Source organism: Takifugu flavidus, chromosome 12 (genome assembly GCF_003711565.1).
Source record: "Takifugu flavidus isolate HTHZ2018 chromosome 12, ASM371156v2, whole genome shotgun sequence".
In the NCBI taxonomy this organism is placed as follows: domain Eukaryota; kingdom Metazoa; phylum Chordata; class Actinopteri; order Tetraodontiformes; family Tetraodontidae; genus Takifugu; species Takifugu flavidus.
Window position 1 is genome coordinate 14,105,753 of NC_079531.1, and position 22,685 is coordinate 14,128,437.

The 22,685-nt window shown below is 54.0% G+C and overlaps 2 protein-coding genes and 1 long non-coding RNA gene across 6 annotated transcripts; all 3 read left to right on the top strand.

Moving 5' to 3' along the window:
* Positions 1–326: 326 nt before the first annotated feature.
* Positions 327–6,973, top strand: wsb1 (WD repeat and SOCS box containing 1). Its single transcript, XM_057049579.1, has 9 exons — positions 327–673; positions 1,458–1,626; positions 2,183–2,466; positions 2,733–2,864; positions 2,988–3,088; positions 4,238–4,410; positions 4,480–4,593; positions 5,019–5,126; positions 5,215–6,973. Exons 1-9 carry the CDS (start codon positions 634–636, stop codon positions 5,375–5,377), a joined length of 1,284 nt encoding a protein of 427 aa, XP_056905559.1. The 5' UTR covers positions 327–633; the 3' UTR covers positions 5,378–6,973.
* Positions 6,974–9,970: 2,997 nt separating this feature from the next.
* On the top strand, positions 9,971–22,351 carry LOC130534974 (kinase suppressor of Ras 1-like). Of its 4 annotated transcripts, none has more exons than XM_057049716.1 (18): positions 9,971–10,213; positions 16,444–16,676; positions 16,744–17,098; positions 17,204–17,355; positions 17,426–17,486; positions 17,581–17,664; positions 18,204–18,265; positions 18,362–18,474; positions 18,649–18,826; positions 18,907–18,949; positions 19,244–19,301; positions 19,518–19,730; positions 19,795–19,991; positions 20,072–20,168; positions 20,337–20,470; positions 20,556–20,687; positions 20,832–20,967; positions 21,054–22,351. In XM_057049716.1, exons 2-18 carry the CDS (start codon positions 16,595–16,597, stop codon positions 21,198–21,200), a joined length of 2,244 nt encoding a protein of 747 aa, XP_056905696.1. In that variant the 5' UTR covers positions 9,971–10,213; positions 16,444–16,594; the 3' UTR covers positions 21,201–22,351. The 4 variants fall into 4 exon arrangements, with proteins under 4 accessions (XP_056905696.1, XP_056905695.1, XP_056905694.1 ...); XM_057049715.1 differs by having other exon boundaries at positions 9,973–10,213; positions 16,529–16,676; positions 19,244–19,295; XM_057049714.1 differs by having other exon boundaries at positions 9,974–10,213; positions 16,529–16,676.
* On the top strand, positions 11,923–12,582 carry LOC130534976 (uncharacterized). The gene is made up of 3 exons (XR_008953008.1): positions 11,923–12,007; positions 12,123–12,167; positions 12,491–12,582. It is a non-coding gene; the product is annotated as an uncharacterized LOC130534976 (long non-coding RNA).
* Positions 22,352–22,685: the final 334 nt, after the last annotated feature.

Sequence of the window (22,685 nt, forward strand, 5' to 3'; positions counted from 1 at the left end):
AAAGTTTGACCTTTGTGATGATCGTAAAGCTGATCCTTACATTCTAATGTGCCACCTTTCCCCAACACAATCGTCATTTCCGTCGCGCTTCGTGTGTTAGCAGCACCTGCTCCTTATCGGAGTTAAAGGATATTGTTTTAATTATATAATAGTTAAGATACAGCACGTCGCTCTACCAGTTGGTGGCGATATTGTTTTGATTTTATCTTTTAATGTAGAATGCGCAATCCTTAAAAAACATAACGGGAACACGAGGGCGGGGCTAGTATTGTAACCACGACAACGCGCTGACGTGTTAACCCCTCCCCCTCGGGTTGCAAATAGCTGGTCGGCCTGAGTCGGGGACATATTGCGACGAGTGGTCACGTAAGCAACGAGTTCGAGACCAAGTCGGATTAAAAGAGCCTCCGGAGCGGTTGGATCACACCCGGCGGGACTAAAACCAAACACTAGAAGTAATAAAAGGCGGAACCGCCACAGGAAGCTTCGTTCGCACCAGCGGAGGGATCCGACCGAGCCGCAGGGAGAGGAAAAACCCGTCCTGCTCCGCGCAGACTGGTTTAAACCCTCGATAAATATCGCTTTAATAGTCCGCGTTCGGCTCGTTTCTCCCAGGTCTGCGCCCTCATTTAGATGGCAAGCTTCCCAGAATCTGTAAACGAAAATGATATAGGTAAGTTCGATGCGACCTCTTTCTTTCTCTGAAATCCGCGTTTCCGTTTCCAGCGTGCTCGTTGTCCGCGTCCGTCTGGGCTGCGGGCGTTTCTCCTCCCGTCCGCGAAGCTCCCGGAGGTTCGTCTCCGGTCCACATCCAGCAATATGCGGGTAAAGTGGGGGAAAACCTCCGTTCGGTCGGAGTTTTTCGCCGCCGCGTTGGCTTCCGCGCCCGGCCCGACTCGCCCTCCCCCACCGCGGCGCTGGAGGCGGACAGACGACGCAGTTCGGATCCTTAATGGCCTCTTAATTTCGCTTTTATTAATTCATGTCCTGTCAGATCGATCATATTGATCATTGCTGTTTTGTTTTGGCCTGTAAAGGGTTGGACGGCCACATCTGGCCGTCAGTAAAGGGTTAACCCCCCCCCCCCCCGGGCCAGGACCAAAGGTTGGACTCTATTAGACCCATCTGGACGTATCGATTTAAGGGTCGATACATTTATCTGCCACAGATGATCATAGATCAGTATGATCGGAATAACCCCAAATCGGATTAAACGCGTTTGCCCTAATTATTTGGTCTGGTCACGTGTTCTTGCCCGCGCCTCTTCCTGTTTTTGTGCAGCGGTGCCAGGAGCAGGAGCCAATCAGGACCCTGCTCCTGGAGCAGGAGCCAATCAGGACCCTCCTCCATGGACGGGCCCACCGGGCTGGTCCTGGGGGGCCCGGCTCACCTGGCTCTGGCCTCACCTGCTAGGCTCGTCTCCGCTCCGCTAACCGCCGTCCTTTCCTCCGTTGCAGATAAGGCCAAGTTCATCGGCGAACTCCTGGTGCCTACGGCCCCGTTCGACCAGAAGGCCGGGCGCGAGGCCTGGACAGTGGCCTTCGCCCCCGACGGCTCCTACTTCGCCTGGTCTCAGGGGCACCGCATCGTCAGCCTTATTCCGTGGGCAAAATGCCTCAGCAGCTTGTAAGTGACCTTTGAGAGGTGGGATCTTTGCTGGGTTTCAAGTGTTGCCCCTCACTGACGGAGGCGGCGCCCGTTGGTGACCTCTGACCTTCTGCCGACCACCAGAACTCCGCCGCCGCCCGTGCGACGTCTGAAATTGCATCAGGATCTCGGCGGGAGCGGCCGAGGTCAACATTCCTGAGGGATGACGAGGCCTGTAAATCCAGCCTCGCTGTTTTTAGCGTTTAAAAACAGAAGCCGTCCAAGTTTCGCTGTGTAGAGAGTTTCCATCAGCAGTTAGTTGCTCTTACTCAGCTAAAAAAAGGAGAAATCAGAGCACAAAAGAGCCATTCAGCAGCGCCACGACATGTGGCCCGAGTCACCAACTTCCTTTTTCCAGGCCCCGCTTCTGTACGCTCCGGGTTCGGGAACAACGGACCCCGGAGCGTCTGGGAGCGCCTCCACGCTTGCAGCTCTTTGGATGTTTACTTTCTCTTTCAGCTGCTTGTTTGTGCCCCTGGCTCGGCCGCGGCGGCTAATCGCACCGCTAACCGCCGCTCTCTCCCCCTCTGTGCAGTTCGGTGGGCCACGGGGGCGAGGTCACCAACCCCACCAGCCCCCGGCATTTTTCCCGGCAGAGCTGCAAAGGGGGGTCGGTGATTCCGATGGCCGGCGCGCCCCCTGAACACACCATCGACTGCGGCGACATCGTCTGGGGCATGGCCTTCGGCTCCTCGGTTCCCGAGAAACAGAGCCGCTGCATCAACATCGAGTGGCACCACTTCCAGTTCGGCCGGGACCAGCTGCTCCTGGCCACCGGGCTGAACAACGGCCGCATCAAGATCTGGGACGTTTACACCGGTGAGGAAAGAGGGCCTCCTTTAAACTTAGCCTTCACGCCCAGAGATGAACAGAAACGAGGCGATTTCAGCGGCGAGCAGGAAGGACTTTGATCTTTAGCCTCTCGATAAGGAGATTTGTTTGTCGATCAAAATGACCCATGATAAAAGGGGCGTGTGAGGAGCTAACAGGCTAACGCTAGTTTTATCCGGACCCAAACGTGGCCGCGGCAGCTGGCGGCGCCTTGCTCTGGTGCTCTGGTGTTTACCCCCGTGTTTGGTTTCCAGGAACACTGTTGCTGAATCTGATGGATCACACTGACATCGTCCGGGATCTGACCTTTGCCCCCGACGGCAGCCTGATGCTGGTCTCTGCCTCCACTGATAAAACGCTGCGCGTGTGGGACCTGAAGGACGACGGTACGCCCCCCCCCCCCCCCCCCCCACGTCTGATCCCAGCCGCTGACTCACCTCACAGCTGGCGCGGTCACATGACCTGTAGCACCAACACCTGACCCCCATCCTCTCTCTATGTCTCCCCAGGGAACATGGTGAAGGTGCTGTGGGGGCACCCCAACAGGGTCTACAGCAGCGCCTTCTCCCCCGACTCCTCCGTCCTCTGCTCAGTCGGCGCCAGCAAAGCGGTACGTAAACGGGTTCCCCTCCGCCTGGTTTGTGAGGTCTGCCAGCGGGGGGGGGGGGGGGGTGGGGGGGTGTGACCACTTATGCTCAGTCTGCTAATGCCAACCAGCCGCTGTCCCCCTGCTTCCTGTCCCCCCCCTCTTTGTTTGCGGTGGACAAAAGTGGCCTTTTCTCTCCTGAATTCTGCATGCAGATCACAGCCTGTTTTATGATGTTTACATTCATGTGGGCGTAGACGGCGTAAGGGGGGGGGCGAGCTCTCTCCGCCCGCTCTGTAAGGGGCGACAGCTCCTCATGGTTTGTCGGGCCGTGTGTGTCTTGCTCTCCTGTCACAGGTGACGGCAGAGCTGTGTGTGATTGGGTTTGAAGGGAGCGTCGGTGTAAAGCGCCGACGCCCAGGCCGGGCCAGGGCCCCCGCGTGGTCAGCCTGCACGTAGGTTTCAGCCCCCGTCCCTCCATGTCTTCTTCATCTGTTTAGTCCGGGCTCCACCGAGCCCCCTCGCCAGGCTCGCCCGGGCCGTGCCCGAGCTGGGGAGAGACTCGGGAACGCGGCCTCAGTGACCCGTTAAACCTGCATGTGTGTCTTACGCAACCAAGTGCAGCTAAACTCTTCCAAGTGAGCATTCTGTGCGTTTGATGTGCGCCCCGTCCTCCGCTGTGTGTTTCTGTGTGTGTGCCTGCGAGCGTCTGAATATGTGTACTTTGCCAGAGGTGTGATCCTTTGGCCATAAAATATTCTTCTCTCTTGCAGTATCTGTCTCTCTTCCTAGGCTTCCGCCGGAGGTGCGAGCCTAATGTAAACACTAAACTCTGAAAGGGGAAACCAGTGGAGTAACATTAGGTTACCTTAAGTTACTACCCGTTTTACTTTCTCTTCTTTTGTGTATCTCTTTATGTTAAATGTGTGGAAGTAACTGTAGTCATGTTAAAGATAAGCTGTAGTTAAGTAGTGAACTGTTAACTGTAACTAGGTGACTTGCCTTGCTGCCTGCGTAGCATGTGCTCTTGTTTGGCCTGGTTAAAGGTACATAACTCTGTAATTCAACCTGCTTAAGTTAATTTCTAGATGCTTTTTATGCTCTTAAAGTTAGCTTAAAGATGCCGCTCGCAGCCACTGCGCCGGCTATAACCGCCCCCCCCTCGCCTTGCAGGTCTTGCTCTGGAACATGGACAAGTACACGCTGATCCGGAAGCTGGAGGGGCACCACAACGACGTGGTGTCCTGCGAGTTCTCCCCGGACGGGGCGCTGCTGGCCACGGCCTCCTACGATACCCGGGTCATCGTGTGGGACCACCAGAGGGGCAGCATCCTGCTGGAGCTGGGGTAGGACGCGCCGCTAGCGCCCGCCGGTGGCGCCCGTCCGGCTCGGCTAACGCTCCGCTCTTCCCTCAGGCACCTCTTCCCCCCTCCCTCTCCCATTTTTGCCGGAGGAGCAAACGACCGCTGGGTCCGATCGGTGAGCTTCTGCGCCGACGGCCGCCACATCGCCAGCGTCTCCGACGACCGGTGAGTTGTTGGGGAGGGAGCGTGCGCCGTCGGGTCAGGTCGCGCTGGAGCCGCAGGGGTCAGGGGTCGCGCTGGAGCCGCAGGGGTCAGGGGTCACGCTGGAGCCGCAGGGGTCGGGGTCGCGTGGAGCCGCAGCCTCTCCGCTCTCTGGGGCTGACTTGATATTTGTGGCGCGGCTGGATTAATGCTAATCCCGCTAATCCGCACAAACGTGGCTTTAGGGTGCAAACCCAAACGCACGGCGCTGCTTTCCCACTTTTACGCAACTGGGAAAATGAAGCCGGGATCAGCTGATCATGTGAGTCGGGGTTTGGAAGGAGGTTAAAAACAGCAGCGCCGCTCATTTGGACCAGGGAGGGGCTGTTGCTGTCGTCGGGTCACGTCGTCCCAGACGGGCAGGACTAACGCGCCTCTCTTCCCCTCAGCCTGGTCCGGTTCTGGAGCATCGAGGAACGGGCTCCGCAGGCCGTCGCCTATCTGCCCAACGGCCTCTGCTGTGCCTTCTCCACCACAGGAAGTGTCCTTGCAGCCGGGTAAGATGGCGCGCTGGGGCGCGGGGCCCCTTTCATGTCCTCGTGGTGTTGAAACTCCGCCTTTGATGTCCCGTCTGCTTTGATGCAGGACCTGCGACGGGAGCGTGCACTTCTGGGAGTGTCCTCGGAGCATCGCCAGCTTGCAGCACTTGTGCCGGATGGCCCTCCGCCGGGTGAAGACCACGCAACAAGTGGAGGCTCTGCCCGTCCCCATGCCGCTGCGCGACTTCCTGACCTACAGGGTCGTCTGACCCCGCCCTCTCCCCAGGCCCCACCCCCGGGCCCCGCCCCCAACCACCACCTCTCTCAGCTAAAAACTGGAAACAAATGAATCACGTGTTTGTTGTTTTTATTGGAGTTTTCATGAACAGACATGAGGAATGGCTTCACCAGTGCCCCCCCCACCCCCAGAGAAGGAAGTCGTGCTCTTTCCTACATATTTATTTTTGTAAGTTCTCTTGGTGAATGTGAGCCGGCGTCAGGGCACCAAGTGTTCCTGTGCGTCAGCTGCTTTTGTTTCTGGGGGCGTCTTGTTTCCTGCTCGTTGCGTCTTGTTTCCGGACCCCCCCCCCCCCCCCTTGAGTTCAGCCCGTGGTGCTGATAGCATTTGGCCTGCACACTCTGACTGGGTCGGAATAACCTCCATTAGCCGACGGTCTGGAATCATCTTCAGTCACGCGGGAGGTGACCCTGCAGGTTGGTTCGGCTTTGGCCCCGAGTGCCCCCCCCTTCAGACCCAGAACAAAGATGGATGTAACCAGCAGCTTCCTGTCAACCCTTCGTCTTCACCCCTGACTTGCACTTAATGCCAGGAGCTTCACTGTGATGTCTCTCCTCACTGAGGGGTCTTAGCGGTTTGTTAGCGCTGAGCTAATGTGAGCAGACACGCGGGGGGTTCAGGGACTGTGGGATTTTTGAAGGCTGATCATCTTAAATTGAAACGTGTGAAACCAAACCATTTCCACTGCGAGCTAACGCGTTAGCTAGCTGCAGCCGTGCAAATATGCAGAGGTCGGCGCGACCTTTGGAGTTTTTCGTCGAGAATTCCTCGACCACCAAACGTTTGTCGTTTACTTTTGCGTTGCTAAAAACAGAATCCGTCGTTAGCTTTAATCCTTCAGCTTCTGCTCCTCAGTTCTCCAGAGCCTCGATAAAGCTATGCACTGCTGAACGCGCGTTCAGATTCACGCTAACCATCGGACGTGCACGTTTAGAGGTGCGTCGGCTGAGAGCCGCGCACGTTTCCTTAAAGTGATGCTGCACGTTTGAGGACTTCACCTTGCAATAAGTCGCAGTTGTCCAGGAGGGACGAGCAGAACCCGACCGGCGTTTGTGCTGGTTTGGGTGCTTGTGTGTGTGTGTGTGTGTGTGTGTGTGCACGTGTGCGCGTGCGTGGAGTGGCAGTATAAAGCCTTGGAATCAGTGTTGTGTGACAATTCTCGCACTCGTATACGACGTGTATATAGTTTTCATTTGTATAAACATATCACATTAGTCTCTATTTTCTTTATATTTGTCTCTTGTTTTCCTTTTTAAATGTGAAAGCCTCTGAAAACGGCGCCTGTCCGCCGGCGTGTTCTGGGTCGGGCTACGAAGGGAAGCGTTGGTCCTGTCGCTGGTTCGGACACGTCGCAGCACATCTGTTCTCTTTTTTTAACGTGTCCGTTTGTGTTGACGCCAAAGCTGTTTGGGCTCCGCGGGACCGGGCGGCGGCTTCGGACCGCCGCCGCGTCCGGCCACACGTTTGCTTCAGAGTTGCAGTTCCGCACGAATGTAAACGATTCCTGCAGTTTTGTTGTTCTGTTTTTTTTTTTTCCCCCATTTCAATAAAGTCTATTTGACACAAACCCTGAGCGCCGTCGGAGCCTCATTGGGGGTCCTGGGTCAGTTCTGGGTCCAGATCCAGAACCAGCTCGTCTCACCAGGGTCACAGGAGCGGACTCAATGGATGGATTCCCCCCAGAGTTCACAGGGCACTATATGGGTTTGGTGCCTTGCTCAAGGGTATCTGCCCCCCCCCCCCTCATGGGGCTTGAACAGAAACCCACCAAAATGCACCGAGACAGATTTAGACGTGAAGTCAGGTTCTGGTTCTCTTCAGCGTCAGCAGAATGAAAAGCAAAAGCACCGTTTGTTGATGTAACGAGATCGGACCCTCACATGACCGGGCAGGGGTGGGGGGCGGGGCAAAAGTCCTTTCCAGTCGGGAAGGGGGGGGGCGAGATCCTGGAACAGGCGGCTCGTGGTGTCCAGCTGCTCCAAAATGCCACCTGAAACTGGATTCTAGAAAGTTCTGTGTTGTGGTTTAACAGTGGCGGCTTCACTGGGGGGGTGGTAGCAGACGGGGGGGGGGGGTCGTGGTAGCAGACGGGGGGGGTGGTGGTAGCAGACGGGGGTTCCAGGACACCGTCAGAGCTCTGTTGAGGTCTCCTGGGTGACTGTTGACCTAGTTAAGCAGCCAGGGAGACCTGGACTCCCGCCACCCTCAGGAAGCTACGCTAATTAGCCAGTTTTCCCGCCTATTTAACGTTGTTTTTTACCAGTAAAATAACAACTCCTTGTTTTTCGACGCAACAGCTCAACTGTCTGGTCGTCAAGGTCGGAATCTTTTTATTTATTTTTTGCCTTTTCATCAAAAATGCTTTTAGACACAGGAAACCCGGCGGATTAATGATGACTGTTGGGAACGCTCAGATCACCCCCCCCCCCCCCCCCCCATCCTTCCCCGAATGGAAATCTACCAGCAACCCGCCGCCAGTGATCGGGTTGATTATTGACCCTGGGCATCAGCACGGGCGCGTGCACGCTGGGAGCCACTGCAGGTGCTGCCAGCAGCACCAGAGACGTTAAGAAACGTGGTCCCTGATCGGGACGTTTCACCATTTTCTGACCCGGTTCAAATGTTTTGGGTTTGAAGCCCAAGTTCCAGAACCTCAGCAGGCGCCTTGGCCACTAGGTGGCGCTACACCCGCATAAACCAGCACTGTTTTAATCGTGTTTAAATCCAATACTGGGCTGTTCTGGGGTCAATGGCAGAACCAGATCGGTTCCAAGGAGGGGTCGCGCACACGTGCACGTACATGCGCAATCACGACATGTAGCAACAGAACAGCGGACTGGACTGAACTGGTACCGTACTAGAAGCACGCTAAACGTTGACCTTTAAAGGAGAATTCCCGTGATGTCGAAGCGGAGACTGGAGGGTGGGTTGGGTCGGTCGGGTCGGTCGGGTCGGTCGCCCCGCTAGCGCCGCCCCCTGGCAGGTGTCGGGATCTGGGCTTCAGACAAACATGCCAATAAACATTTGGAAAAGAAAGAAGCTCATATTGTCCTTCAGCCCAATTCCACACTGACAGAGACTGTTGAGAGCTTCCAACTGCTCTAATCCATGAACACACTAGTTAGCTTTAGTTAGCTGGGTGCTTATTACCTTTAATTAAAATGATTTCCTTTCCAAAACATCCAAACAATCTGCCTTGATCACGTCAGAATTACTGTAACATCCTGCACTTCAACTGTAATACATGTAAATTCATTAATAAGGAAACAGGCCTCTGAATATGATCTTAAAAATGGGGGAAATATAAGAAATAACAGGAAATTCTGACATTAAACGGTCTTTACAGCCAAAATGATACACTGCCCCCTGCTGGTTTGGATTTGAACTACGTCCCTTTATGTTAGAAACATGCTTATAAGTCATGAATAAAGCCAATTATTCTATTCTATTCCGTATGGCTTTAGCTTATCTGAAGAATCGACACGCTAGCTCGAGTTCGGTCCCTCACCAAAGTGCTGCCTCTCGTCCGTCCGGCTGTTTCAGGATGACCTCTGACCCTTCAGGGCCTTCCAGCCACTTGTTCCTCTATGTCACACCGCAGGTGACCAAACTATGTCATTACACTTCATTCCTGAGGTAAAGTACAGTGACTTCACTTCAAACCTGTAAACAATCAAGTCTGTGACTAAAAAAATGACTGCATAAACTATCCTGTGGCCATTTATTTATTCATTTATTTATTTATTAAGTCCAAGGTCATCAGAGGGACTTCATAACTCAGTAACCATCAAAAATAATTTTAAGAAATGATTCAAACTTACATGTTGAGTCCCCGCCTGTTGTTTGAAAAACTACACTACCCATAATCCTTCAGTACTGATCACCGCCCACCTGAGATATTTCTCCCGTTTTCATCATTTATGGTGGAACACACACATAATTAACCAGTCAATGAGCTAAGCTAACTAACGACTATTGCGCCACTTTAGTCAAGTTGAAAGGTGATTATTTATATATTGTTGATGTTCCTAGTTTTTAAAAATTTCGTATCTCTTCATTGAAACAGCAGGGGGCGCTGCTTTGTTAAAAAAATCAAAAAGAAAACAGGGCAAAGCATTTGGATGATTAATCGGCACAAAAATACACTTTGTCAGTACAACTATATATAATGTGTGTGTGTGTGTGTGTGTGTGTGTGTGTGTGTGTGTGTGTGTGTGTGTGTGTCCGTCCGCGGGCTGTTTGGTAAAAGTCTGTTTTAAAGTTTTAATATTTAACCGGGTAAACGTGGGACGAACGCTGAAGACGCGCAGCGATGTTCAGATGCGTGATGATACCGGAAAATAAAATAATTCTTTCAAAATAAAAGCCGCAAACTTCAACTGGGCGCTTAAAGACTATTGTGTATGTAGTAAGATTAGTTTTCATGATAATTCTAATCACTCGTACGGCTATTTGTGACGCGTTAAGACTTTTAAACTACGCTTGTTGTGATCGTTTGAATACGCGCCAGGATTATTTTAGTTTAAAGGTTTTACCGGAAGTGGATTCAACCCGCGCTCATTTATGCGAACTTGACTCCGCAAAAACTGGACGGAAACGCGGAAACTGTCGGAGCGCGTTTGAAGTTCAGGTGTCCGCAGCTCGTTGAGACCATCCGGGCCGAGAGGAGGACAGAGCGCCCCAGAACCGAGCCGAGCCGGGCCGGGCCGAGGAGCACCACAGCCCCCCCACCTTCCGCCCGCGGGGACTCGGGAGCAGATGCGCCGCGTCCGCCGACCTCACCCGCCCAAAGATCCGCACGTTGATGGTAAGAATTCAGCCAAAGGCTCAAAAATGGATCTTTACCCGAACCTCAACGGCCCGTAAACCCAGATAATCGTCGCCATCTGTGTTTGTTTTTATTACGGTCACGTTTTTATTGCAGTCGTATAAAAATGGCGACTTGGGTCGGTTTCGGGCACGTTTGCAGTTTCACCTTCAGCCTTCAAACAGATTTTTATTTTAAAAGTGTTCGAACAGCGTTTAAACCAAATGTTCCGATTAAAGTCCGCTCAAAGCAAGAGTCGGGTTCGGCTGGTTCCACGGTGACCTCTGACCCGGTTCGTTGCAGAGGTGAACATCAGCTGCCACAGGTGTGGGACGAGCTCAGGTCAACCGTTGGCATGGCAACGGCATCCCAGCATTGCTCAGGGCCGAACAGACATTATTTAAAGAATAATAATGTGGTTGAGCTGCATCTTTAAGGTTTCTTTAACCATAAACACATTTTTTAAACCCAAAATCCGACAACTTTAATGTCACATTTTTCTGATTCTCCTTTAATTAAGCAGCAAATAAATAAATAAATAAATAAATAAATAAAGCAGCAAATCAGGATGTAACGAGTAAAAATGGTCAATCTAATAATAAAAGGAGGCTGACCGAGTCAGCAGGGCTCCAATAGCTTATTGTGCTAACTTAGCTTAGCTTAGCTTAGCATCACCGTCTTCACACGTTTACGCTACATTTTTGAGCGTCGTTTGAAAAACGCACACAAGCAAGAAAAAGGCGAACAAACAAAAGAAACAACCTCAGTAATGGAACACACACATCGGTATGTATGCAAATATAGAAACACACCCACACACACACACACACACACACACACTCACACACACACACACCCACACACACACACACGCACACACCCCCACACACACCCACGCACACACACACACACACCCACACACACACACACCCACACACACACACACACACACGTGTGAAAATTCAGCGAACAGCTAAAAGAAATTCCGGACCGCAGTCGTCTCAGTCCTGTGTCCCCGTGTGGACCCATGAGTCTGACTGGGCTGTGGCGCCGCCGCACTGATGCAGGCAACGGGCCAGAGACCCCCCCCACTCCCCACTCCCCCCCCCCCCCCCCCCCCAGAATAACGCGACCAACAGGTCGACCATCCCGTCGCCCCCAGCAAAGGACGCCGATGTTTGAATAATGGAGCGATGGAGGCAGCACCAGAGGCTGAGCAGCAGCCCCCCCCCCACAGCACCCCCCCCCGGGCCGCCGCCCACCAGAGAAACCCAAGCCCCCACAGACCACTGGTGGAAGAAGGACCCAAGATGGGGGGGGGCAGGATTGGAGAGCTCGTAGGGCGAGCAGGAACTTTACTGGGACCGTTCCGCTCACTTGGCCCTCCTGGGGTTGGACCCCTCAGCACTGACCCCTCAGCACCGACCCCTCAGCACTGACCCCTCACCTCAGCACTGACCCCTCACCTCAGCACTGACCCCTCAGCACCGTCACCTCAGCACCAACCCCTCAGCACTGACCCCTCACCTCAGCACTGACCCCTCACCTCAGCACCGACCCCTCACCTCAGCACCGACCCCTCAGCACCGACCCCTCAGCACTGACCCCTCAGCACTGACCCCTCAGCACTGACCCCTCAGCACTGACCCCTCAGCACTGACCCCTCAGCGGCATCCGCTAGGCTAATGCTTGTCCACCTGCTCTCAGTTCAGCCAATCAGCAACGAGTAAACCTCAAGCTCCGCCCAGCAGAGCTCCAGGGTGGGAGCAGGGACTCTGATAGGTCCTGTAAAAGGTCCTGTAAAAGGTTCTGTAAAGGTCCTGTAAAGGTCCTGTAAAAGGTTCTGTAAAGGTCCTGTAAAAGGTCCTGTAAAGGTCCTGTAAAAGGTTCTGTAAAAGGTTCTGTAAAGGTCCTGTAAAGGTCCTGTAAAGGTCCTGTAAAAGGTTCTGTAAAGGTCCTGTAAAAGGTCCTGTAAAAGGTTCTGTAAAGGTCCTGTAAAAGGTCCTGTAAAGGTCCTGTAAAAGGTCCTGTAAAAGGTTCTATAAAGGTCCTGTAAAGGTCCTGTAAAAGGTTCTGTAAAGGTCCTGTAAAGGTCCTGTAAAAGGTCCTGTAAAAGGTTCTGTAAAGGTCCTGTAAAGGTCCTGTAAAAGGTCCTGTAAAAGGTTCTGTAAAGGTCCTGTAAAAGGTTCTGTAAAGGTCCTGTAAAAGGTCCTGTAAAAGGTTCTGTAAAGGTCCTGTAAAAGGTCCTGTAAAGGTCCTGTAAAAGGTCCTGTAAAGGTCCTGTAAAGGTTCTGTCAATGAGGAGGTTCTTGCAGCAGAGATGAACTGATAATCGCACACATTTAAAACACTCTGTGTGTGTGTGTGTGTGTGTGTGTGTGTGTGTGTGTTGTGTGTGTGTGTGTGTGTGTGGGTGGGTTATGGTGAATGCTGTCTAAGCTGTATCTAACATATTGGGGGGGTCCCACTGTTAGCTGGGCCCCAGGGTGTTTCGTGTGATCATCTGAGGAAGGGCGCCGTTAGCTTCTTGTTTACAAACCCGCGGCTAAATTTAGCTCTGGTTTCCCTCCCACGCATTCTGAGCGCATCCTGTTTGGCGAGAAAACACAGATGACGCGAAAGAAGGTGGGAGGGGAGGACAAGTGTCAGGGACATCATGCATTTGCCCCCCCCCCCGCCCTTGACCTGCCCTCCGCTTGACCCCCGACCTCTGCTGGTTGATGCTAACAAAGGTGGTTATTTCAGAATATTGATTTTGCATTTTCTTATTGAAATTGCGTCATAATTGAAGTTGAGGGGGGGGGCATCGGGGGGGGGACCATCGGGGGGGGGGGGGCTCTCGTTTCTCACCTCCCGTTTGCAAAACACCGCTCGACATTTACGAGAAGATCAAGGTTGGTTTGGAAATGATTCGTTCCTTTAGGTTTGGCTGAAACCTGCAGGTCTGCAGAGGGGGGCTGAACCTTGAGGGGGGGGGCTGAACCTTGGTGGGGGGGGGCTGAACCTTGAGGGGGGGGGCTGAACCTTGAGGGGGGGGGCTGACACGGGTCCGTGGTACGTCTGTTTTAGACAAGGACGGATCCTTGAGGCCTCTATGTTCACGTCTAACTGTGTTAAACCCAACGTGAGCTGGGCCAGCACCCCAGAACATGGGCCAGCGCCCCAGAACATGGGCCAGCACCCCAGGAGATGGACCAGCACCCCAGAACATGGGCCAGTGCCCCAGAACATGGGCCAGCACAGGAGGTCCAGAGCAGGTCCAGAGCAGGTCCAGGTGCTCACCGTGCTCCTTCTGCCACGGCGGCTGCTATCTCAGCTAGCTGTGCCTTGTTGCCCCGCTGCGTCTCCCCCCTGGCAGGGCTGGGGTGGTCCCCCTGAGGGGCGGGGCTGCGGTGCTGCTGCGGCCTGCAGGGGGCGCTCTCGTGGCCGTGGGCCAGCTTTGCCGACTGGGGGATGTTTTCAGTGTGATGAGCACTCACCCACAGTAGAATGTGTTGAGTCAGCTGCTCCGCGAGCCTCCGTCCCTCCCCAGCGCGCTATTTATACACACCCAAACCAACCAGCCGCTGCACATACCAGTGCACACACACACAGACACACACACGCACACACACACAACCACGTCTTGTCCCACCAGCTCTGCTAGCGACACTACTGAGCACCAGTGGCAGAGGCAGGTTTAGCGTTAGCCCAGGTTTGTTCCTGAGGAGGAGACAGGCGGGTTCGGACCCGTGGAGGAGGGGGCCCGGGGAGGAGGGGGCCCGGGGAGGAGGGGGACCCGGGAGGAGGGGGACCCGGGAGGAGGGGGCCCGGGGAGGAGGGGGCCCGGAGAGGAGGGGGACCCGGGAGGAGGGGGCCGGGTCACATGTAGCATCGGAACGCTGAGGCTACTTCTCTCCAAACCAGGAGCGTCCAACAGGAGCGCCCGTGTTGTCCTGCGTGGTGAGTCATGTGACCTCCGCAGACATGATCTGATCTAACGGTTCTGTTGTCACGTGCGATACGTTTGAGGTTTTTCTCTGCTTGAAGAACACGCGTTCCAGGTCCCGCCCAGGCAGCCAATCAGAATCCGGCGTTTCCTTTGAAATGGCAGCTGCTTTGATCTCTGGTGTTTGTAGTTCTGCAGGTGTTTGTGAGGAGGGTGGAAACCAGGTCAGATGGTCATTTGGTACCACAGGTGTGAAGGGTGTGGTGGTCCCCCTGGGTGGCCTGGTCCTGGTCCTGGTCCTGGTCCTGGTCCTGGTCCTGGTCCTGGTCCTGGTCCTGGTCCTGGTCCTGGTCCTGGCTTTACTCTGTGAGTCACCCAGCAGGAATCTTCTCTCCCTGCTGGTGTCTGTTTCTGCTTCCACACTAAAGACGTGAAACCAGAACTTTGCTCCCGATATTTTTGGCTCCCGATGATCCGTTCTGTCGTCGTTAAGAGTCCAGGCTTCATTTATCGTATTTTTGGAACGTGCATGTTTTCCCATCTGGTTCCGGTAGTCCAATCCCAGCTGACTGTGGCGTCCAGGCGGGTAGTTGAGGAAGATCAAAGAAGATCAAAGGTTCTCCCAGCTCCTGGTCTGGGCGTTCCCTCACACTGCGTCCTGGTGCTGCTCCGACACCACGGGCTCGTGCCTTTGGGTCCAGAATCTGGGCTCAGGCCCAGTCTCCCTGCTCCACCTGGGAACGCTCCACTTTATCCATTTGTCCCTCGGAACCGTGCTTGTAAAGCTCTTGTGACACTTTGGATTCTAAAACTCTGGAGCCGGTTTGGGACGCCTTTTCCAAAGGAACCAAATTTCCTAGAAACACTTTAACCTGACAACAAATGAATGGAAATTCACCAGGATTTGAAGAGGCTGAACTCAAAACTGTGGTTCTGATCCCAGATCCAGACTCGGACCCTCCGTTAAACCTCAGAACACACGCGGGGCTCCTCAGGGCTGGTGTCTCGGACCCTTGTTTCTGAATATCCCGTAGCATGAGCGGATGTTGTTGGAAGTTGGGGGAAAACTCACGTTTGTGCTCTTTAGCGCCGTCTGCCATCATCCTCTCATTAGCATCATTAGCATTAGCATCTTCGATGGCGTCTCTTTTAGCGTGCAGAGCCAGGGGGGGGAGGGGCACGTGCAGGAAGTGTGTCGGATCTGTTGCTAAACAGGAAGGGACACGAGAAACTTCAACACTCCCTTCTGTTAATAAGCAGACGGTCACTATAGCAACGCCAGGCTCAACAACAACAACGTGACGGCTTGACACCAGTCAGGTGTCTGAGCTGGGCGTTACCCTCCCCCATAATGGCCAGCCAGCCCATAATACTCCGCTCCAGCAGGTCGAATGTCCAGAAGAACACAAACAGCTTCTGTGTTTGATGCAGCTTTGGTGTGTCAGGAAGGGGGGGGGGGGGGCTGGGGGGGGGAGGAAATGGAGGGAGTGTGATAACGTGGCTGGGAAGCGTTCCTGGCTGCTTCCTGCCATCTTAAGGAATTTTGCTGTGTGGGAGCAGCACCGGCCCCCGTGTTCAGCCGCTAACACTAGCGGCATGCTAACACTAGCGGCATGCTAACGTAGGGCGGCGCTCTTTCCTCCTCCCTCCGCCCGAACCCTGAGTTCTGTTTGTTCAGCTGTCAGATTCTGGACCTGGTGGTCTCTCTGCAGCTCACGGTGCTGCCGGTTCCTCCCAGTTCTCCGTGTTTTCCCGCCCGGGCCTCCTCCACCTGTCGGCACAGGCAGCGCAGACGTGCCCAGGCAATGCCCAGGGATCGGAATGTGTGAGTGTGCTTCCCAACGGAGCAGCGTTCCTGCCCAAGCCTCCAAACCTGTCGGTTCTGGTGCGTTATTGCTGCTCATTTCTGAGGCGTGGAGACGTTTCACCCTCTGGGGGGCCGGGTTGACCTCTGGCCCGACTGGTCGGCCCAGTTCCAGGGTCGGACCGGCCGAACCGCCGATCCCTGGAGTAAATTCCTGCAACCAGACGGAGGTTTTAGTTTCTCCACCGAACGGAAAAGTCGTCCTTTCCCACAGACGTCACGAAAAAACCTGTTTGTGTCGGCCCGGCTCCCTTACTGCACACAAGACGGGGCAGCCAGTTGCCAGGAGACTAAGCCTGTTTGCCCCCCCCCCCCCCCACACACACACACACACACACACACACACAGACACACACACACACGAATGCTGGCGGAGATTCCAGGAACCCAGTTTTTGTTGTTTCAAATAATAATTAATTCACGTGTTCGTGTCTGAAGTTCCAGAGCTGCCGCAGGTTCTGGGTTGGATCCGACCCACAGGAGCGTCTCCCGGGCTCTAACCACCGGTTCTGATCTCTCCAAGGCCGCAGCAGCGAACCTCGGCGTGGACGAGGCTCTGCCGACGTGTGACTGGGAGCCGCTGGGAGACATGAGGCGCCTCAACTCGGGCTCGGAGGAGCGGCCCCGCCTCACTGCTGCCCTCTCCTGTCTGAAGAGCGCCGCTGACACAGGTGAACATCATCAGTAATTGGTTAATTAAGCGTCAGGAATGTGAAACTGGGATTCCTGCTCCCGAAGGGAACGTCGGGTCGGACGCCTGCGGCCCGGAGCAGCAGGACGCCGAGGTGTTTGCCCCCAGCGGCCCCCCCCTCTGCAGCCCCCCGCAGCCCGCCGCCTCGCACGGCCGCTCCATCTCCATCTCGGTGGTGCCGTGTTCAGACGCCCGGAGACCCGACGACTCCGCCGAGGGCGCCGATGTGGAGCCGAGCGCTCCGCTCTACGTGCGGACCGCCAAGGCCCCTCCCACCAAGAGCTCCCACACGCCGCCGACGGCGCGCAAGCTCTTACAGCTGTTCCCCAACATCACGATGATGAGGAGCAAGAGCCAGGAGTCCCAGCTGGCCCATCGCATCGAGGAGCCGGGGACGCCGCGGTCGGTTCCAGAGGCCTCTCCGACATCGCCGCAGAGTGAATAGTAACGATTATAAACGTGTAATTACCGCTCGCTGCTCTGGGCGGTTCCTCCCTGTTCCTGCAGGTCCTGTAAGAAGAGCAAAGTCTTGGCGGCTCTTCAGGTCAATGGCAGTAGGAACGGCCCCGAGGACGCGGCCCTGCGGTCTCCGCTGCCGGCGATCCGGACCCCGGGCCCCGCCCCCGGCCCCGCCCCCGCCACCCCCTCCACGCCCAACAGTGAGTCCCAGTAACACGGCAGCCGGCGTTTGTTTGAGTCGTCTGTGTCTGACACCTGCTGCCCCCACAGCCCCGTACAGGCGCTCCCCTCAGACGCCCAGGAGAGACATCGGGCTGGCGGTGACGCACAGGTCAGTCCCAGCTCACCTGGGGGGGGGGATGGTGGGGGGGGGGTCCTCTCCTCGGCCTCTGACAGCAGCCGCTTCTTCCTCTGGCTCCTCACAGGTTCTCCACAAAGTCGTGGCTCTCGCAGACGTGTCAGGTGTGTCGCAGGGGCATGATGTTCGGCGTCAAATGCAAACACTGCAAGTAAGACAGCCGGGGCCTCCTGGCCCCCCCCATCCACCCCTCCATCATCCATCCATCATCCACTCATCCACCCATCATCCATCCATCATCCACCCATCATCCACCCATCATCCATCCATCCACCATCCATCCACCATCCATCCAACCACTCATCCATCCATCATCCACCCATCCACCCATCATCCATCCATCCCTCCATCCATCCACCATCCATCCATCATCCCTCCATCCACCATCCATCCATCATCCATCCATCCATCCATCCATCCATCATCCATCCATCATCCATCATCCACCATCCATCCATCATCCACCATCCATCCATCCACCATCCATCCATCCACCATCCATCCACCATCCATCCATCCATCCATCCATCCATCCACCCACTCATCCATCCACCCACTCATCCATCCATTCATCCATCATCCATCCATCCCATCCATCCTCCCATCCATCCTCCCATCCATCATCCACCCATCCCTCCATCATCCATCCCTCCCTCCCTCCATCATCCACTCATTCATTCATCTCCGTAGGTTAAAGTGCCACAACAAATGTACCAAAGATGCTCCATCGTGCAGGATCTCCTTCTTCACACGTGAGATCCGCTCGTTCTCTTTTATTTACTGGACTAAAGCTTTAAAGCTCAGAGTTTCTCCTCTTTAACACCGCTGGGTTTTTGTTTGGACTCCAGTGCCACGGATGCGCCGGGCCGAGTCTGTGCCATCCGACATCAATAATCGGATCGATCGGACCGCCGAAATCCCGCTGCAGTTCGGAACTTTACCGAAGATGATGAACAGACGGGTGAGCGAGCTTTAATCCGCCCTAATCTGGCCCTTTCTCACTCAGGGCACCAGTAACGAAGAGCTGTGTGTGTGTGTGTGTGTGTGTGTGTGGTGTGTGTGCGTGTGTGTGTGTGCGTGCGTGTGTGTGTGTGTGTGTGTGTGTGTGTGCGTGTGTGTGTGTGTGTGTGTGTAGGAGCCCGCCCCTACGATCCACCAGATGGACTCCAGCAGCAACGCCTCCTCGGCCACCTCCTCTGCACCCTCCTCCCCGGCACACCTCCAGCAGAGTGACCCCTCCAGCATCAGCACCACCCCCCCACCCAACCCCTCATCCCAGTGGTCCCGGGAAAACAACTGCTTCTATTTCCCAGGTACACACGCGCATCCCGTCTCCAACGCTCCGTCGCTAACGCGGAGCATCATGTCGGTGACCATCTGATCTTCCCAACAGACGTTCCTGCTGCGCCGCCCGTCGGCAGCCATCTTGATCAGGGGTAACGTGCACCGACACTCTCCGCCCAGCAGGGGCAGCACAGCGCTTTACTTCCCTTCTCCTTATTGAACCAGTCAAACATTAAATTATGAACATTTCTGCCTCATTACGAGGTGTCAGCGTTTCCTTTAATCACTTCTGCTGCTGTTGTTTCATAATTGTTCTGCTCGTCTCGTAATGAGGAACAAAAAATCTTTTACTTTATTCTAGATCATAATCTCTGTAGGTTTAGCTGTTATCTGATCAGAGAGGCCTGGAAATAATCCGCTGCTTGTGTCTGTGGTTTTCCTGTTAGTCAGCCCCAGCCTGTTGCCACGGAGATGCAGACGATGGCTGCAGACAACCAGGTAGGGGTGAGTGCTGGAGCAGGGTTGGGGTTGGATCCAAACTGGAGAAGATTGTGAATCAAAACCTTCTACAACCAAGCGTTTTGTTAGTTAGTTACTCTTAATCCACCCAGACCCGCCGGTTAAATTAGCCACGCCCTCTTTGAGTCAGTGAAACTAATAAACTACAAAACTGTTGATTTAAAAACGTGCAGATTCGTTCATAAAGAACATCTGTTTCAGGAGCTGGAAGGGGCGGAGTCTCCCGCCGAGGACGAGGAGGAAGCGGTGGAGCGGCAGCAGAGCCTGGAGGACGAGGACGGCCTGGAGGAGCTGCCGTCGTCCATCAGGCGCTTGCGGGGTCTCATCTCCCGTAAGATCAGCCAGACCAGCGTCTACCTGCAGGAGTGGGACATCCCCTACGAGCAGCTGCAGCTGGGAGATCTCATCGGCAAGGTGAGCGTCGAGGGGGCGGGGCTTGATCCCGTTAGGAGCAGGTTCTGACGCTGTGGCCGCTCAGGGTCGCTGGGGGAAGGTGCACAAGGGCCGCTGGCACGGCGAGGTGGCCATCCGCCTGCTGGAGGTCGACGGCAACAACCAGGACCACCTGAAGCTCTTCAAGAAGGAGGTGATGAACTACAGGCAGACGCGGCACGAGAACGTCATCTTGTTCATGGGCGCCTGCATGGTGCCGCCGCACCTCGCCATCATCACCAGGTGCGGCCGCCGCGCGCGCTCGCTCGGGTCTTTTGAGTCGTGGTCGCTGAGCGTCTGACCGCTGCGTGTTTTCGCTGCAGCTTCTGCAAAGGCCTGACGCTGTACTCGATGGTCCGAGAGCGGGCGCACATGCTGGAAGTCAATAAAACCAGGCAGATCGCCCAGGACATCGTCAACGTAAGGAAAACCTCCTCCAGGTCCCTGGAACCCGTCCAGGAAAATTCCTGCATTTCATATCGCTGCTGCTACTCTCAGATCGTTAATTATTGACGTTTGTAAGAGATGAAATGGAAAAGAAATGGTTAAAAGATGTAAATGGTTATTTGGAACATGTGTGGCCTTCAGGGGATGAGTTACCTTCACGCCAAGGGCATCGTGCACAAGGACCTGAAGTCCAAGAACGTGTTTTACGACACCAACAAAGTGGTGATCACAGACTTCGGCTTGTTCGGGATGTCGGGGCTGGTCCAGGAGGGCAGGTGAGGCTCCGCACGAACGCCGTCGTCACACGGTCGCGGCCCCTCGGGCGTCGTCTCCGCTCACGCGGCTGTTTCCGCCCTTCAGGAGGAAGAACGTGCTGCGGATTCCCCGCGGTTGGCTCTACTACTTGGCTCCAGAGATCGTGAGGCAGATGAGCCCAGAAGTGGAAGAGGACCAGCTGCCCTTTTCCAGAGCTGCTGACGTTTACGCTTTCGGGTATTTATTAGCTGTGATTTTTCCGCTTGTGTGTGCACTTCCACCTTTGTGCCCCAGGGGGCAGCATTCCACCATTTACACCACTGTCGCGATGAACCTTTTGGTTATTATTCAGTTGGATGCAATTTTTTAATATAATTTCAGCACAATCTGGTACGAGCTCCAGGTGGGGGACTGGCCACTCACCAACCAGCCTGTGGAGGCTAAAATCTGGCTCTTTGGCAGCAGCGAGGGCATCAAGCAGGTGCTGGCAGCAGCCAACGTGGGGAAGGAGATCACGGTGAGTCTCGCTCGTCTCCGCACCTTAGCTAGCGCAGCTAGCAGAAGCGTTTCTCTTTATTTACATCCGTCTCTTCTTCCCGACAGGAAATCCTGTCAGCCTGCTGGTCGGCGGGGGCAAGCGAACGGCCGACCTTCACTCAACTGGCGGGAATGTTGGAGCGACTCCCCAAGCTGAACCGCCGGCTCTCCCACCCCGGACATTTCCGGAAGAACACGGAATACGAGTCGTAAATAAGTCCACCCGGGACACCTGAGGACTTCCTGTCAGAGCCGAGAGAAAGCTGAATTTGTAAATATCATTTTGGAAAAATGTGAATCGTTTAAATTTCCCTGTTGATGGATTTCTGGATCGATCCGCTCTGAGGTGGAACCAGGAAAAACCAGGGCGTCTTCAGGTCCCAGTCATGACTCCGGTTCTCCGGTTTTCTGTCCCACTGATTCCTCCTGGGGGGTTTCTGGCGTCTTCTCCTTCTCATTCTTCTGATGATGAAGGCTGTCCAACCACCATCATCATCAGAATCCTCTGTCATCGGGATCGTCCTGTTTACTTTCCTTTCGACACCTTGAGCAAAGATTAATTTACCGTCGTTACCGTGACGACAAAGACAACATGGCAATGAAACCAAATCTCACCAAAATGAAATTACCAACAGATCAGCAAAATTTAGGACTCACATTCCCCCAGAACGACAACAGGAGGATAAATCCTGGGAATAAAACGGAAATCCTGCTTTTTCTGGTAGTTAGCTACCAGCTAACTGGTAGCTAGCAGGTAGTTCGCTGTGGTGGCTTCGCTAACAGAAACTACCAGTTATAAAGGAGGTTTTTAAGTGGCAACTTTTAAATGTACAGATTCTTTTTAAATTGCAGTGTTTAAGTTATTGTTGAGCAGGTTTCAATGAAATGCAGTTCTGTAAACTACAATAATATTAATACTGTTGTGAAAGATAATAATAATAATAATGGGGTGATGCCACATCGTGTGTATTCAGTTGGTTTTAGTTTACTTCCTGTGTGTGTGTGTGTGTGTTCTAGTACTTGCTACATTTTGAGTACCACAATACTCATTCTAGCAGCAATATGAGGACATTTTGGCTCGTTAAGGTTAAAGTAATGATCTGGGGAATAATTATGTCATGGAAGTCCTCACAAGGATAGAAGTACAACGATGTGTGTCTGCTACTGGAGGATCTAGTTAATCAACTAGTTTATTTATATGCAGCTTCCAGTTTTTAACTGCTGTTCTTGGGTTCACTTCCTGTTTTTACCTTTCTCATTTGTGGGCATTTTGTCCTGTAGAGTATTTTTGTACAGATGTTATTTTTGTAATTTTTTTGGCTCTGAACAATATAAGATAATAAAGCTGACAGACTCGGCTAAAATCTGTGCTGCCGTTGACGTCATTTACATGAAGTTAGTTTCCACTTTGAGATTTTTATTTGTAGCAGCGTTAAAAGATCTTATTAAGAGTCAAACTGATGGCGAAACTCTGGACAAACGGCAGAGTTCCAAAGTGCAGCAGCAGCAGTTTAATCTTCCACCAGTTTTGTGACTTTGAACTCTTCTGTTTGCTCGTCGAGCTTCACATCCTGAATTGCGCAACTCAACATTCAATCCCAGTTTTTATTTGCTGCAATAAATAGCGGCCTCGCGATCTCAAGGCCTCATACGTCCTGGTTCACCTACAAAGGGTCCATGCACCTGACTTTGCGGTTA

What these genes read in the sequence shown, in the direction of transcription:
- wsb1 (XM_057049579.1), top strand. Translation starts at nt 634, where the DNA reads ATGGCAAGCTTCCCAGAATCTGTAAACGAAAATGATATAG. An exon ending in CAGTCGGCGCCAGCAAAGCG is followed by an intron (nt 3,089 to 4,237) that starts GTACGTAAACGG and finishes CTCGCCTTGCAG; the next exon opens with GTCTTGCTCTGGAACATGGA. An exon ending in GGAAGTGTCCTTGCAGCCGG is followed by an intron (nt 5,127 to 5,214) that starts GTAAGATGGCGC and finishes GCTTTGATGCAG; the next exon opens with GACCTGCGACGGGAGCGTGC.
- LOC130534974 (XM_057049714.1), top strand. An exon ending in CAACTGCTTCTATTTCCCAG is followed by an intron (nt 18,827 to 18,906) that starts GTACACACGCGC and finishes TCTTCCCAACAG; the next exon opens with ACGTTCCTGCTGCGCCGCCC. An exon ending in TGGGAGATCTCATCGGCAAG is followed by an intron (nt 19,731 to 19,794) that starts GTGAGCGTCGAG and finishes GTGGCCGCTCAG; the next exon opens with GGTCGCTGGGGGAAGGTGCA.